The 17,779-nt window shown below is 42.4% G+C and overlaps 1 protein-coding gene across 1 annotated transcript in view; it reads right to left on the reverse strand.

Annotated features, from left to right (window-relative positions):
• Window positions 1–10,362: 10,362 nt before the first annotated feature.
• MAT1A (methionine adenosyltransferase 1A) overlaps window positions 10,363–17,779 on the reverse strand; it is a 30,324-nt gene continuing 22,907 nt past the window's right edge. The window contains exons 7-9 of the mRNA XM_058188852.1: window positions 16,483–16,665; window positions 14,999–15,132; window positions 10,363–13,370 (exon numbers count right to left, since the gene is read on the reverse strand). Coding sequence (XP_058044835.1) covers window positions 13,268–13,370; window positions 14,999–15,132; window positions 16,483–16,665 — 420 coding nt within the window. The 3' untranslated portion in view covers window positions 10,363–13,267. The remainder of the gene's footprint in view (window positions 13,371–14,998; window positions 15,133–16,482; window positions 16,666–17,779) is intronic.

Here is a 17,779-nt window from a genome sequence, read left to right on the forward strand (position 1 = left end):
GAGCATGTCCAGAAATATTTTACAAGAAGAGTTCTCCACTCCTCTGATTACAACAAAATACCTTATGCCACCAGACTTGAAATCTTGGGTTTAGAAAACTTAGAACTCCGCTGCCTTCGACAGGACCTGTGTTTAACTCATAGAATCATCTGTTGCAAAGTCCTTCCTGTTGAGGATTACTTCAGCTTCAATCACAACAATACAAGAGCAATAGATTTAAACTTAATGTTAACTGCTTCAAACTTGATTGCAGAAAATATGACTTCTGTAACAGAGTTGTTAATGCTTGGAACACACTACCTGACTCTGTGGTCTCTTCTCAACATCCCCAAAGCTTTAACCAAAAACTGTCTACTATTAACCTCACCCCATTCCTAAGAGGACTATAAGGGGCGTGCATAAGAGCACAAAAGTGCCTACCGTTCCTGTCCTATTGTTCTCTTCATTATATCAAATTAATATAGTTGATGCATATTTTTTTACATATATATATATATATATATATATATATATATATATATATATATATATATATATATATATATATATATATATATATATATATATATATACTTTCTTCAAGTTATGTTGTTTTATCTTTGATAATTGTTTGTGTATATTGTTGTGACAAAAAGAAATAAAAAAAAATGCGTTAAAGCCCAGCTGTTCAGCTCCAGCGACGGTGACTTCCTGGAAATTCTTCTCCTTGTAGCACTGAGCTCCTTAACTTTTATTTTGAAATCCAGCACTCTTGGGCTGGGCAGCTGGAGAAACAGCGCTGGATTTAAAAAGGCAAGCAAGCAGCTCAGTGCTACAAGAAGATTGCTGGCGTGGCTGGGAGGGGCAGGGGGCATGGATGTGCAGCGCTACGGGTTCGGGAGAACCGGACAGGAGCAGCTGAATCCTACCATTTGGGTCAAGAACTGGATTAGAATCCTTCAGTTAGATGGTTGTATCCCTTCTCCTTGAATACTTCCAATCAAGGGGAGATCAGTAGATCTCTGGGTCACTGCTTAGAACAGGGGTCTCCAACCTGGGCAACTTTAAGCCTGGAGGACTTCAACTCCCAGAATTCCCCAGCCAGCAAAGCTGGCTGGGGAATTCTGGGAGTTGAAGTCCTCCAGGCTTAAAGTTGCCCAGGTTGAAGACCCCTGGCTTAGAAGGCTTCACACCTGCCATCCCAACAATGTTAGAATCTGCCTTCCTGTAGCTACCCCAAGCATCTGTATCTTGCATTCTTGGAATTATGGAGGACAGGTCTAAATAGCTTCTTTTCAGTTGTAGACAGTCTTTGACTTACAACTATTTATTCAAAGCAGCCGTTTGAAGTTACAATGGCACGATGAAAAAATGACTTATGACCGTTGCCGTGTCCTCATGGTCACATGATCAGATTTTGGACATTTGGCCATTGGCTTGTATTGATGTGGTGGCAACATCCTGGAGTTGTGGCATGTGATCACTTTTTTTTTTTAATGAAAAAGTTTTATTTTTACATTCATGTCCAATAACATATTTAATGTACAGTCATATACAATTAGTTGGGTCTGCCCGGTCACCACCCCCTTCCTTTGACTCTCTTCCCTTCTCTACCTTCTTCTATTTTCCACAACCTTCCTCATCTTCTCTTATCTACATCCTCTCCTCCCTCCCCCCTACTCCTTTCTTCTCCCTCTTCTATCCCTCTTTCTTCCTTTCCTCCTCTTCTCTTTCCTACCTCCTTCTCTTTTCTCCTTTCTCCCTTCCCACCATTCTGAAATGGTAGCCAGGCAGCCCCGACCTTACATTAATTATACATCTTTAATCATCCCTGTGCATTAACCATCAATCCATTTTCTACCCTCGTCCCCCCCTTTGTTACCTTCCTCCTTACCCCTTTCCCCCCCGAGACTTCCCAGAACAAAATGCGGGGTATCAAAACTAACAATCATAATCAAAAATAAATCTTAAATTATAATCTCTAGTCACTCCACCCATCATCACACTCTCAATTCCACTCCTTTAAATATATCTAATACAAAACAATTCCTAAATTTACTCATATGCTATTTGATATTTTTTTGTCTGATACTTATTTTGAATATAATCAATCCCCATTTTCCATTCTAAAATATATTTTTCTTGTGTATAGTCTTTCAAATAAGCAGAAATTTTTGCCATTTCTGCCAAATTTGATACTTTAAGTATCCATTCTTCAATTGTAGGTAATTCTTCTTTCTTCCAATATTGAGCAATCAGAAGTCTTGCGGCTGTTATTAAGTTCAAAATTAATTTAGTCTCTATAGCTGTACAGTCCATAATAATTCCTAATACGAAAAACTGCGGAGTAAATCTTCTTTTTCAGAATATTCTGCGTAATCCACCATACTTTAATCCAAAATGTTTTAACTTTTTTACAAGTCCACCATATATGATAATAAGTGGCATCTTCACAATCACATCTCCAACATTTAGCCTGAACGTTAGGATATATACATAGCACATGAGCACTTTTTGTAACCTCCTGATCAGCAACGTCAATGAGAAAGCCAGGTTCATTTAATAGTTGTGTTACTTATTTAACAACTGCGGTGTTGTGGCAAGAAATGGGGTAAAACTCACTTAACAACTGTCTCACTTAGGAACGGAAATATATATTTTTTGTTTTTTTAAAATTTGCATTTATATCTCGCCCTTCTCCGAAGACTCAAGGCGGCTTACACTATGTCAAGCAATAGTCTTCATCCATTCGTATATTATATACAAAGTCAACTTTATTGCCCCCAACAATCTGGGTCCTCATTTTACCTACCTTATAAAGGATGGAAGGCTGAGTCAACCTTGGGCCTGGTGGGACTAGAACCTGCAGTAATTGCAGGCAGCTGTGTTAATAACAGACTGTCTTACCAGTCTGAGCCACAGAGCCACATGTTGGACTCAGTCGGGTGGTAAATCAAGGATTACCTGTTTTGGAATGTGTAATCATATCCCCAGTTAGCTTGTGGAGGCTAATCTCAGTCCCACCAATTTCTCTTCACAGGACTCAGATTCTAGTCTAATTTCCTGGCCATGAAGGTTATGGGATTTGCAGTCCGGCATGTAATCTCTGTGGAGAAGGCACCCTTGATGATTCAACCAAGAAGAAAACATTCTGACAATTCCCCGGTCAGGTATGAGTGATGACGGCATTGGACTTTTTCTGAAGCTTTCCTCCTTCTTACAGATTCTGGAACCCAGAGAGCGGAAGCCATGGTGGAAACCATCCTAGAAACTTGGACAATTGTCTTGGTGATCCTTGCTGCAGTGCTAATCATGACCCTCCTGATGTTTCTCCTTCCTGGTGTGGTATTGCTCTTGAGGATGAGGTCTTTGTCACAGATCTCTTTAGATGGGACTGTCTAACCCGCCTCTTTACGCAGTGCTGGATGATTTTAGATGCTTTGGGCTGCTTAGGAATCGAGATCAGGAAGAGGAAGCAATCTCCACAACTGTGATGTCTCCCTTGGACAACTCTTCTGACTCTTCCTCGGAGCCCAGCTTGAGGGAGGATGAGCTAATTCTTGGCACATCAGGAACTGGGTTAATTAATGACTCTGAACAGCCAGCGGAAAGAGATTTACGAAGGGCTTTGGCTGGGGATAGTGTTGTGACTCCAGCCCCCGAACCTGGCCCCATGCCCGAAAGTGACTCCGAGAGTGAGGGGGAAGGGCCGGTAAGGCTTACCTCAGGAGCACCGATTCCTTTGGCCCGGCTCCAGGAGCCAGAACCAGACCAGTCGGAGGACGTAATGAGGCCGTCATCCCCTGATTCCTCCCTTCCTCAGGCTACACCTTCAGACCCAGCTGACAATAATAATAATCAAGCTTGGATTGACCCACGCTTCAGAAGATTAGAGAGGTGGCATCATCAAAGGGAAGTGGGGCTCCTGCCCCACCCCACAGGATATATAAGGAGCTTTGGGACTGCTCTCACTCCACGGGAAGCAAAAGTTTAGCTGAACCGTTTCAAAAAGAGCTGAAAGTCTTGCTACGTGAGTCATTTGTTTGAACTTTGGCAGGCAGCTGCGATTTCTCTGCCACGATAAGAGCCGTGAATCCACTGGCTGAAGGCCAGCTCGTTAATCCGAAGTGAGGAAGGAGACAGAACAGATAGTTTGCAGGTCAGTAAAGAGGAGGAGGAGCTGCCTTCCATGGTGAATCCGAGAGCACACAGGTGTTGTGTCTCGTCCAATCTCACCTCAGCCGAGGCCTGCTTATCTGCTTCCGAACACGGAAGAAGAAATACCTCCAGCCCCCAGCCCTGGCTCCATGCCCAGACAGGCTGAAGAAGAAGAAATACCTCCAGCCCCCAGCCCTGGCTCCATGCCCAGGCAAACGGAGCAACTAGACCCCTCCCCCTCCTCCACAGCATGTGAGCCTGAGGAAGGTTTATTACCAACAGCTGCCGACTGGAGTGACCCTCGCGTCAGAAGACTTGATAGGCGGAGGCAACAGAAGGAAGGGAGGGGCAGGCCTGGATAAGTGCTGAGTCATGGAGCCACACCCCATGGCCTATATAAAGGATCTGCTTTCTGGCATTCTCTGAGTCAGGCAAAGTCTAAACATATCTTGCTGAAGTCACTTTCTGGTCTCCTGCCTGCCTTGAGGACTTTGCTAGGACTTTGGCAGAGCTGCAGAGGCACACCTGATTCGGATTTCCCTGACCCGGCCGTCAGCGGAGGAGTGGGACACAACAACAGGGCAGAGAAAAGACAATGGAAATGGAGATCTGCCAGATTACTCAGGAGAAGGCCCCACCCATCTTGATGGGCTGCACCGGAAAGCTGTTTATCACAGCAGGCAAAGGGAGGCATTGCTGGGAATGCAGCACGTCTCCCTGGGTTTGGTTTATGGCTGCGTGTGTGTTTGTTCCTGGTGCTTCCTACCGTGGAAACTTTGAACTTCTCTTGCCAAGTGAACTCTCATGGGTGTATTTCAGTTTGGCCTGGTGGATTTAAGTTTGTCTGATGGACTTATTTGTTGCAGCAACTTTCCATTTGTTTTATGGACTAATGGCCATTGCCTTGTCCAGACTAATCTTGGCCTGCTTGTGGCTAGCTTTATTTGGGACAGTTCTGAGGCCAGGTGAAGGGAACTGCTGGTGTGTGTATGTGCGTGAGAGAGTGGGAGTGAGTGGAGCAGCACAGTCTGCCATTAAAACAAAAAACAGAAACATAACTTGATACCCTGGACTTACCATACTTATTCTTTGCATTGAGCTCATTTAATGAGAGTCTATCAAAGGGGTCTTGTTAGTTAAATATAATTTCCTGGTAAGCAGCACATCCTAAGACAAATAAATGCAAAAACTACCAGCTAGATCTCTCAAACATATACCAATAACTTATTAACAGAGAGACATGAAAGGGCAGTTAGACCAATTTGTGATGCAATTCAGCCTCTGCTATTTGAGATTCCTTAAGTAGATAATTGCATTTTCTCAGCTATTTGTTTTGTGCCTGTCAACCTACCGTTCTTATTTTTGTAACATTGAACTTCTGTTCTTATCCCATAGCAAGTAAACGCGACGTTGGGTTCGCCTTCATTTAAAATTAAGTCAGATATTATCAGCCTGTTAAACTGAATGACCTGCAGGTCATGTTATTTGACTTCATTTATAGCTGAAAATTAACACTTTTTTTTCATCTTCCAGGATTTGTTAATACCCAAGCCGACTCTCTCTTTTAGAAAAGAGGACACAATTATTTATTTGTTAGATTTGCAACCTACTTTTTTTAGGGGAGTTAAAATGGTTGCCTCCCTTAGTTTTACCAACCATCATCTCCCACACTAAAGGTATTTATTAGCAAAGAGTCAACATTTGAGAAGTTCACCAAATTTTCAAATGCCCTTTTTTGATTTGTGTCGGTCTTCACATGCTGCCTTGATAGAAAATGGCTGGGGGGGGGAATCAAATCCTTCCTAACAGAAGCTATCAATATTGTGTTTGTGTCTGTGCATATATATTATGGATAATGTGGATTTAATGTAGGAGAAACCATGTCTCCCCCACTCAAAAATTCAATGTAAATATGAAACTTTTGCAATTGGGAAAAAAAAAAACAGAAGAAAGAGAAGAAATTGCAATGAACTTTGATGGCTTCAGATCTTCACTCTGTCTTCCTATCACATAATGCGTGATCAGATTGTGGTTGGAAGCAATTACAAAAAAGAAAAGAGGAAATTCTTGATCAGATTTGGGTGAACTTCTGCTCAGAAAGGGTTTCCATTGTCCAGACACCTGACAACAATTTGATGTTTGCATGACAACAATACAGAAGTGGATTTTTATTTTTATTTTTTTACATTTATATCCCGCCCTTCTCCGAAGACTCAGGGCGGCTTACAGTGTGTAAGGCAATAGTCTCATTCTATTTGTATATTTATATACAAAGTCAACTTATTGCCCCCCCCCCAACAATCTGGGTCCTCATTTTACCTACCTTATAAAGGATGGAAGGCTGAGTCAACCTTGGACCTGGTGGGACTTGAACCTGCAGGCAGCTGTGTTTTAATAACAGGCTTCTTACAGCCTGAGCCACACCCCGGCCCTTATTTTTCCCTTATTTCTATTAAGGGCTATTAAAATTTCCTCCGGTTTTATCATTTCAGCATTGTTATCTTTAGGATTACAGGATTACAGATTTTTAGGATTACCAGAAATATTCACCCAGGTGGATAACTAAAAACTAATCAAAGATCACGATATTCCCAAACTGACGAGTTTACATGGACATAACTGTTCATTTTACTTGACGATACTGAAATGAATTGTGACTGAGGTTTTCTGAGAATTTTTTTTCTAACACTAGTCCATCTATTCTGCAGTCCTAGTTTGGTCTGCTGATCTCATATTCATGTACTAACAGAACCAAACGTATTCCCTCTGGCCCTGAATAGGTCTTTAAGCCTTTAGTCTCACATTGGCAGCAGGCAGCTTCATGGGCATCTTCACATAGTCATCACTCTGTGGCTCAGACTGCTAATGCAGTTTGTTATTAACAGCAGCTGCCTGCAATTACCGCAGGTTCTAGTCCCACCAGGCCCAAGGTTGACTCAGCCTTCCATCCTTTATAAGGTAGGTAAAATGAGGACCCAGATTGTTGGGGGCAATAAGTTGACTTTGTATATAAATATACAAATAGAATGAAGACTATTGCTAACATAGTGTAAGCCGCCCTGAGTCTTTGAAGAAGGGCGGGATATAAATGTAAATAAAAATAAAAAATAAAATAAAAATAAATCATGAGCAATAAAAAAATTGAAGTGGTCTTCAACTGCCTTGTTCTAAGATGTTTCTTCAACAGCTGGCAGATCAGAGGTAAGGATCAGGCATGCAGGAATTGGTGGCTTACATATTAACATTTGCCACTAATTTACTCCTAGTGGGATTTTAGCCTGTAATTTGGTTTTCTTCGTCAAGCCCTTCCTGTAATATTTCTCATGTGTCAACCAAAGGTATAAAGATTTGTGCTGTAAAGCATTCTTTGACCTATGTTCAACTTGTGCTGACTTTATAAATAAATGTAATAAATAAATAGAGAGGCCTGCATACTTTAATTAGGGTAGGTCTACTCTTGCTTCTTCCTTGGGCATGTTTACTTTTTACTTCTCAGTTCAACCTACAGCCTGGGATCTCCAACTGTTACCTCAAGTAGATCTGACCCTGCTTAGCTTTTTCCAAAGCCAACAGAATAGATTCACAGAGTTGGAAGCTCTGGAGCTCTTCTAGTCCAGCCCACTTGCTCAAGTAGGAGACCCTAGACCACTCTGGAGAAAAGGCTGTCTAATCTCTTCTTAAAAACCTCCAGTGATCGAGCACCCACAACTTCTGGAGGCAAGAATTGTGCGTTTCAGTCTAGCCATCACCATCCATTAGGAAGGTCAAGGGACAAAAACATGCAACCACAATGCAAACTTTGTGACTCAAGATATTTGCATCCAAGGTTGGAGCACAAATACAAAAGGGAAGACTTTGCATTCTGACAACCACAATGTCCATTTTGTAACATTTTCACCATCACAGTTAGCAGCTGATGTCTTTACGGGGATCCCCAGCTACCTTTCACTCAGGTATACAACAGGCTTAACCCCCTCTGAAATCAGACAAGGTGTTCTGTCCCCCCTCGCCTCAGTCCGAGCGATGACTTAATTAGCCGGCACTATCAGCTCTGGCAGCAAACTAGCGAGCATCTGCCAAGTGTCTCTGTTATCTCCCTTGATGCCAATGAGTTAACAAACAGTACTTCAGCTCTAGTGAAGCAGTTGATTTGCTTGCTACGATGAGGCATAGCAGCCCTTGCTGCTTTTATATCTTGTGGGGTGTGGCTCCATGACTCAGCACTTCCTAGGCCTGCCCCACCCCTGCTTCTGTTGTTCCCACCTCTACTGCCTACGAAACCTAGGATCCAGCCAGGCCTGATTGCCATCAGCTGGGTCTGGAGGCGTGGCCTGGGGGGGAAGAGTCAGGGGACGGAGGCCTCGTTATTTCTTCCACCTGGCCTGTTTCTGGCTCCTGGAGTTGAGCCAGGGAAGCCGGTGCTCCCGAGGTAAGTCCTGACGGCCCTTCCCCCTCACTTTCCAAGTCACTTTCTGGCAGGGGGCCTGGCTGGGGGGGGGGGTGCAGACATAACACAAGGTCTGCTTAGATGCTTTTTAAAAAGAACACGTTTAGTTTGATCCAATCCTACTGAAAAGCAACTGTCCTTCCTAGAATTGTTCAAGCAGTTTTGCAGATTGTAGTCTAAACTTCCTGTGTTATTTTAAAACTTTTTTGGGTTGTCATCAGTCAGGAAGAGCAAACCAAGCAGGATCTCTCCTGATTGATTAAGGGTTGGACTAGAAGATGTCCAAAGGTTCCTTCCAACTCTGTTGTCTTATTCTGTTAATAATTTAACCAGGTAAACACTAAACCAAGCTGGGCCTCTGCTGCCGTCTAATGGCCAAACATCATGAGTGTAGCTGGTTTTGCAATAAATTTTATTAAAAGTCATCCATCCGCTTTGGAGCAGAGACGCATTTCGATTCATCAGAAGGACAGATGAAAGGAGAAGGAGCTCACAAACCTTGGTGCCTTTTTACTAGCTAGCAGGAAAGAGTTTTCTTGCTAGCAGGAAAGAGTTAGAATAACCCAACTCTCCTTCTGCAGTGGCTGGATTCAAGAGGGCAACTGATCTCCCGTCTCCTTAAATTGAAACTTTATTGAAATGTAATTAAAATTATGCACTTTAAATACATCGTAAAAGTGTACTTTGCATCCTTTTTTTCCATTCTCTGTTTGAAAATCTCCCCCTGCCAGACAGCTTTGACGGTGACGATGTAAGAAGTGACCTAAACATCAGAAACAGAAAACCATCAACGCCAAGAGAGATTTGTAAGCCACACACAAGAGAAGGGGAAAAAAGTGAGACATGTAGGAAGGAGCGGGGGGGGGGGGAGCCTACCCCAAATTTTAAAAACAAAAGATCTGCCAAGGCACTGATAGGATTTTTCCAGGGCTTGGAACAAAACATGCTTGTAATCCTGAGACAGAATTGTGATTATTATTGACACCAGCCTGTCATTTCTTAATAATAGCAATTGATATAGCACCATGGAGCATATGCGATGCTTTACACAGTAAAGTAAAATACTGAATCTGAAATCTGATGAGACGACGCGCAGAAACGTCACAGATCCTCGCCCAGAGGGCTTCCTTCCCTCCTGGCTCCAAGCAAGGGAGGCTACACACCTGTATTCTCATTCCAGTTGAACTAAGAAGCACCAAATGGGATCTGAAACCAGTTTGTTTCTGCAGAACCGTTTCTCTAGCTCAGGGGTCTGCAAACTTGGCTCTTTTAAGACTTGTGGACTTCAACTCCCAGAGTTCCTCAGCCAGCTTTGCTGGCTGAGGAACTCCTGGAGTTGAGCCAGGGAAGCCGGTGCTCCCGAGGTAAGTCCTGACGGCCCTTCCCCCTCACTTTCCAAGTCACTTTCTGGCAGGGGGCCTGGCTCAGGGGGGGGGGTGCAGACACAACACAAGGTCTGCTTAGATGCTTTTTAAAAAGAACATGTTTAGTTTGATCCAATCCTACTGAAAAGCAACTGTCCTTCCTAGAATTGTTCAAGCAGTTTTGCAGGTTGTAGTCTAAACTTCCTGTGTTATTTTAAAACGTTTTTGGGTTGTCATCAGTCAGGAAGAGCAAACCAAGCAGGATCTCTCCTGATTGATTAAGGGTTGGACTAGAAGATGTCCAAAGGTTCCTTCCAACTCTGTTGTCTTATTCTGTTAATAATTTAACCAGGTAAACACTAAAGCAAGCTGGGCCTCTGCTGCCGTCTAATGGCCAAACATCATGAGTGTAGCTGGTTTTGCAATAAATTTTATTAAAAGTCATCCATCCGCTTTGGAGCAGAGACGCATTTCGATTCATCAGAAGGACAGATGAAAGGAGAAGGAGCTCACAAACCTTGGTGCCTTTTTACACTTGCTAGCAGGAAAGAGTTAAAATAACCCAACTCTCCTTCTGCAGTGGCTGGAATTCAAGAGGGCAACTGATCTCCCGTCTCCTTAAATTGAAACTTTATTGAAATGTAATTAAAATTATGCACTTTAAATACATCGTAAAAGTGTACTTTGCATCCTTTTTTTCCATTCTCTGTTTGAAAATCTCCCCCTGCCAGACAGCTTTGACCGTGACGATGTAAGAAGTGATCTAAACATCAGAAACAGAAAACCATCAACGCCAAGAGAGATTTGCAAGCCACACACAAGAGAAGGGGAAAAAAGTGAGACATGTAGGAAGGAGCGGGGGGGGGGGGGGGGAGGGGAGCCTACCCCAAATTTTAAAAACAAAAGATCTGCCAAGGCACTGATAGGATTTTTCCAGGGCTTGGAACAAAACATGCTTGTAATCCTGAGACAGAATTGTGATTATTATTGACCCCAGCCTGTCATTTCTTAATAATAGCAATTGATATAGCACCATTGAGCATATGCGATGCTTTACACAGTAAAGTAAAATACTGAATCTGAAATCTGATGAGATGACGTACAGAAACGTTACAGATCCGCGCCCCGAGGGCTTCCTTCCCTCCTGGCTCCAAGCAAGGGAAGCTACACACCTGTATTCTCATTCCAGTTGAACTAAGAAGCACCAAATGGGATCTGAAACCAGTTTGTTTCTGCAGAACCGTTTCTCTAGCTCAGGGGTCTGCAAACTTGGCTCTTTTAAGACTTGTGGACTTCAACTCCCAGAGTTCCTCAGCCAGCTTTGCTGGCTGAGGAACTCCTGGGAGTTGAAGTCCACAAGTCTTAAAAGAGCCAAGTTTGCAGACCCCTGCTCTAGCTCATGGGAGACGTTCCTCTTTCTGCCTTCTTCTTCTTTTTAAAAATATTTTTATCCCAACTTTACTATTTTTAGAAATAACTCAAGGTGGGGAACAGGTGTAATATTCCTTCTTATTTTCCTATCTTCCCCACAACAACAACCCTGTGAGGCGAATTTGGCTGAGAGAGAGAGGAACTGGCCAAACTCATCCAGCTGCCTTTCACGCCTAAGGTGGGACCAGAACTTCTGGTCTCCTGTTGACTGGTTCAAAGTCACCCAGCTCATTTTTATGCCTAAGGCAGGACTACAACTCACAGCCTCCTGGTTTTTAGCCTAATGCCTTCACCACTAGACCAGACTGGCTCTCTCTTTTATTACTGGCCCAAGATATTATTCCAACTGAAGCAAATATCTATCCTGACTTTTTGGGTCAGTACACAGTGGTGGTATTTTAAATTAAAATACTGAGGAAATGGTTCTTGTTTTCCCACTTTTCTGAGTCTGGTCTCCATGGTGTCATTCCTGACATTCATTGCTTGTCCAACAGCTCTCAAGAGTCATTCGTTCTCTATTTCCTTGCTTGTAGCTGGGGTCTCCAACCTTGGTCACTTTAAGACTTGTGGACTTCAACTTCCAGAATTCCTCAGCCACTGGGAGTTGAAGTCCACAAGTCTTAAAGTGGCCAAAGGTGGAGACCTCTGCTTTATAGGTTGCTGCTATGTCTATCTCCTCCATCGTATGTCCTCCTTCACGTCTTGCTACTCTTGACAATTTCTCTCCAACTCACCTGAATGTCTTGAGCTTACCATTCAATCACGCCAACTCAAGCATTGGCCGAAACGTGCGGCTTCTACACCACTATTCTGGCAATCTTTTTTTTTAACACCCTTTTTGTATCTAAAAACCATCTAGAACAGGCTCCAGAAATGTCAGCAACATTTATGCGTATCGATAAAAGGCACCAAGCACAAAAGCAACCAAATGTTTGCTTTTACAGGTAGTCCTTGACATACAACCGATCGCTTCGTGACCCATTGAAGTCACGACTCATTCGAAAAAGGGGACTCAAAACCAGATTCGAAATTTTGAGTGTTGGACCCAGCTTGCGGTCATCAGGGGTTGGCAACATCTCGCCATATTTACAGTGATTTGTAGCATCCCTCAGTTGAAAAGGTTTTGCTAAAAACAGGTATTTCCATTTTGGGGGCAAAAATTTCCCCCAAGGGAACCATGTGTTCACTTAATGACAGTGGCCTCTGCTTAACAACTGCCACATTCGCTATATGACTACAGCTTTCATGACTGTTATGACATGTGACCATAACGGGCAGATTCCTTTATGGTCATCCGAGAAGGACTATCTGTAAGGCAGTTAAGAAAGAGAGGAAGGAGCAAGAAAGAATTAAACGTGGATTGGACAGTTGGAACAGAATTAGTAAAACGTGGCAGAACTCCTCTTGAAAAAGATGGGTCTCCAACCTAGGGGAAATGTTCTGTTTTACTCCAAGAGTAGCTACTCCTTGTAGCACATGGAAGCAGGATGCCAGAACCTCGAACAGCCCTGTTGCAAAACGTCGAGAAATCATACCAAATCTGAGAAAAAGGTTTCTTCCTATTAGTAGTTTAGAAAGATGTAGTAGATCTGCTGGATTGGAAAAAAAAACAAAGTCCATTGTTTCATTGTAGGTTTAAGTCCCTTCTTGTCTTCTCCAATGGAATTTCCTCCCCTACGCCAAAATAGCAGCATGAGACAAAATTAAAATGGCATTCGTCTGCCCCGAATTTATCCTCTGAAAGTCTGCATGGGCTGATACATAGAGAAAACAAAGAGGGAATATTTCTCCATTATTATTTTTCTTCAGCACTGACAATGGTCAACGGAAGCACTCCGGGTAGTAAAATACTGTTCCTTTGAAATGGAGAGAAGTTGGCCCAGGAAAGTTAGAAGGCAAGCTTTTTCGGGACTTCCCAAGAAAATTCACTTCTTCCAAAATGACCGTAACAAGCCGTCTTCTGATAAATGGGCTTCTTTAAATCCAGATCCCTAAGTGTAAACCAAAAAAAAAAGAAAGTTATTAAAGTTGCGTCCCTTCCTCCTTGGGTGCAGGCTACACTGGTATTCCTTGACTTACAAGAGTATCATTAAGTGTTAAATTTGTACCCTGTGACTATCATTAAGTGTTGTAAGTGTTGTACCTTGATGAAGGTATCTTTTCTTTTATGTACTCTGAGAGCATTTGCACCAAGACACACTTGGCCAATAAAGAATCCTATCCTATCCTATCCTATCCTATCCTATCCTATCCTATCCTATCCTATCCTATCCTATCCTATCCTATCCTATCCTATCCTATCCTATCCTATTCCTGATTGCTTATTTTTACCCTATGACTATCATTGTACCTTATGATTCTTGATGAAGGTATCTTTTCTTTTATGTACACTGAGAGCCTATGCACCAAGACAAATTCCTTGTGTGTCCAATAAAATTTGGCCAATAAAAAATTCTATTCTATTCTATTCTATTCTATTCTATTCTATTCTATTCTATTCTATTCTATTCTATTCTATTCTATTCTATTCTATTTCTTTTATGTACACTGAGAGCATATGCACCAAGACAAATTCCTTGTGTGTCCAATAAAATTTGGCCAATAAAAAGAAAATTCTCTAATGGCCATTTGAAGTTACCACAGTACTGAAAAAAGTGACTTAGGATCATTTACCACACATACAACCTTTGTGATCACAGGATTGAAATTCAGACACTTGGCAAATGACTCACGTTTGTGACGGTTGAAGTATCCCGGGGTCATGTGATCCCCTTTTGTGACCTTCTTGACAAGCAAAGTTTGAAGTCCACAAGTCTTAAAAGCTTTGAACAATTCCAGACCAGAACACTGACCTCAATAGACCTCTTGGTTGATCCAGCAACGTACTTGTTATGAAAGGAGATAGCCCGAGCCAGAGCCACAGCCAACTGCTTTAAAAGGTCCAGGTGTATGTGGAATGAGCTACTAGTCAACGTTACATTTTTTTAAAAAGCAGCAACCATGATCATTTTGATAAGGGAATTTATATACATCCATTTCAATGTGGGTGAGAAGAAAACATGAACTTTTTTGAAGGCCAGTTTTTCCTTGTGACGTTTACTGCAAATCTCTGGAACATTTTGTCCTACAGATGAGTCAATCTTCTCACTCAAAAAACTCCAGGCTCTCGTTTGGATAATTAGCCCTTTACTGACAGAACTGCTGGCTCCCCTATAAATCTGCCCCTTGTCAGAGGTCAGGTTTTAAGCCCTGGAACTGTCTAACATTTGAAACCAAGACTCTTTTCACACTTGGCCAAACTCTAGCAAGGACTATTTGAAGAGGGACTCCATGCTGAGTATGAAGCTGGAACCCTCCCAGAGTGAGATATTTGAAATGGTTTCTCTCTCTCTCTCTCTCTCTCTCTCACACACACACACACACGCACACACACACACACACCAGGGCTATCATCCTCCCAAGGATGGGAGAGCACACCATAAATACTTCCCAGTCAGAGCCTGATTCTTTTGGGAAAACTTGGAATGGAAGGAAGTTCAGATTTTCATTCAGTTCCCAGGACTAGAAAAGCAAGTGTCCACCATTTGCTTCTAACTCTGCCCCAAAGTGAAATACTCACTTGACAATGGCTCCGGGTCGAAGGTCAAAATTTTGGTGGACAATGTTGAGGAGCTCTTGCTCAGTGTAGGCAGAGGTACCGTAGGTGAACAAGGAGATGGACAACGGCTCAGCCACTCCAATAGCATAGGCAACCTAGGTGGCAAGAAGGAGACACTTTGAGGCTGGCTTCGTGCATGTCATCCATAGATTCATTTGGTGACCACTCCTTTTGTCAGTGAAAAGATTCCAGGTCCATGATTGCCCAAAGATTCAAGTACAGAACGGCATTAATCAGAAAGGACCAATTTAAAATTTAAAGTTGAGGAGATACACATAAGTGATTATGACTTAATTTTTCAAATTGTATTCTCTTTCTGTGTTACAGTATTGATGTCAGGCCTGGAAGCCACCTTGGGCATTGGATCTTCAGGCTTGTCACATTTAGTGCTGTGGGAAACTGGGAGGGGGGATTGTATGGGGCAGGAGTGATATATAGTCATAATAACATTCCTTTCTCAGAGAGTCAAGGACATCTTGCCCTGCACCTGGAGGGGTGTGACTGGAAGGCATCTCCAGTTGATGCGGTGCTTTGATTGGACCACATGATGGACGTGTGGGTGCTGGGCAGGGACTTGGTCTTTTCTTTGTGTGGGGAAAACCTGGAAGCTTTTAGATTCGGGTTTTCCCAGATGTGCCAATATAACGTCTCTAATAAAATGGAACTCTGAGGAACTTCTAGCCTCGGAGTCTTCTTTCTTTTGGGGGGTGCTACTTGGAACCCTGACAATTGAAGGAAGAATGGATGGATGATGGACAGGTGTGTGTGTGTATGTGTGTGAAAGAGAGAGAGAGGGAGACAGACAGAGAGATAATAGAAAGATTCTTTGAATATTACTGAAATAGATACAAGAATGGAAAAACATTATACATAAAGATTTTGATACTAAACAATCAATCTAGTTTTTCAAACTGTATTTTGTATACTGGATTACAGAAATGAAGGTGCGAGAGAGAGAGGGAGAGAGAGAGAGAGAGAATGGAGAGAATGGATGGATATCAGATACAAGATAGAGAGATAGATATGATATACAGACAGACAGATGATAGACAGACAGATAGACGATAGATGGATGGATGGATGGATGGATGGATGGATGGATGGATGGATGGATATCTAAATAGAGATGATAGAGATAGATGATAGACTGGGAGAGAGAGGGAGAAAGAGAGAGAGGGAGAGAGAGAGAGATGGAGAGAATGGATGGATATCAGATACAAGATAGAGAGATAGATATGATATACAGACAGACAGTTGATAGACAGACAGATAGACGATGGATGATGGATGGATATCTAGATAGAGATGATAGAGATAGATGATAGATGATAGACAGGGAGAGGGAGGGAGAAAGAGGGAGAGGGAGAGAGAGAGAGAGGTAACAGTTCTATCAGTAGATATCTGGTTTTACGGCTGTAATAAACTGGTCATAAAATGTCACTTACCTGAACCAGAACCCGACGACACAGCCCTGCTTTCACCAAAGACTTGGCCACCCACCGGGCTGCGTAGGCTGCTGATCGGTCCACTTTTGTGTAGTCCTTGCCCGAGAAAGCTCCGCCTCCATGGGCTCCCCATCCACCGTAAGTATCCACAATGATTTTCCGGCCGGTAACTCCTGCATCACCCTGCAGTATTGCAAGACCAAATGTCTGATCTCGGTTTTTACCAAGCGTTTTGGGAAATGTTTCACGATAGCCTCCTCCCACCTGCCCCACAAAAAAAAAGACCAAAGAAAGCCTTCAAAGATGAAAGAAGATGTCTTTTGTTTAGCTAATGATACTTGCCTCCAGACCGTAAATTGAAATCCTGTCAAAATTTGGCTGAGGAAATTTTGAGGAACCCTCAAAACAAATTCAACTATGCATGTGTCTCTTAGTGCAGGATCAAAATTACAATGCTTTTGGTCAAAACAATCAAGGGAAGACAATTCTTCTGTAGAAAAAGTGCAGAGAAGAGCAACCAAGATGATGAGGGGACTGGAGGCTAAAACATATGAAGAACGGTTGCTGGAACTGGGCCTGGCTAGTCTAGTGAAGAGAAGGACCAGGGGAGGCAGGATAGCATCTTCCAATATTTGAGGGGCTACCACAGAGAGGAGGAAGGGGGTCAAGCTATTCTCCAAAGCATCAGAAGGCAGGACAAAGCATCAGAAGGCAAGACAAAGAATCAATCACAACAATACAAGAGCAAACAATAGATTTAAGCTTAATGTCAACTGCTCCAATCTTGATTGCAGAAAATATGACTTCAATAACAGAGTTGTTAATGCTTGAACACACTACCTGACTCTATGGTCTCTTCTCAAAATCCCCAAAGCTGGCTGGACTGGCCTGATTTTAAATTCTAAATTTTAAATTTTAATTGTGGGATTCTGTAATTTTTATGGGGTGTAATGTTATTTTAAATTTTCTGGCAAATTTGAATCAGTTTTTTAAGGGTTGTTTTAATTATGGTGTATGTTTCTGTTTGTATTTTATTTGCCTGTTCACCGCCCTGAGTCCTTCGGAAGAAGGGCGGTATACAAATTAAAACATTATTATTATTATTATTATTATTTAACCAAAAACTGTCTTGTATTGACCTCACCCCATTCCTAAGAGGTCCGTAAGGGGCGTGCATAAGAGCACAAACGTGCCTACCGTTCCTGTCCTATTGTTTTCTTTCGTTATATCCAATTAATATAGTTATTGCATGCTTATGCTTATATATATATGCTTATATATTATATAGTTACTTTCG

The sequence above is a fragment of the Ahaetulla prasina genome, chromosome 6, assembly GCF_028640845.1.
Source record: "Ahaetulla prasina isolate Xishuangbanna chromosome 6, ASM2864084v1, whole genome shotgun sequence".
NCBI classification, from domain to species: domain Eukaryota; kingdom Metazoa; phylum Chordata; class Lepidosauria; order Squamata; family Colubridae; genus Ahaetulla; species Ahaetulla prasina.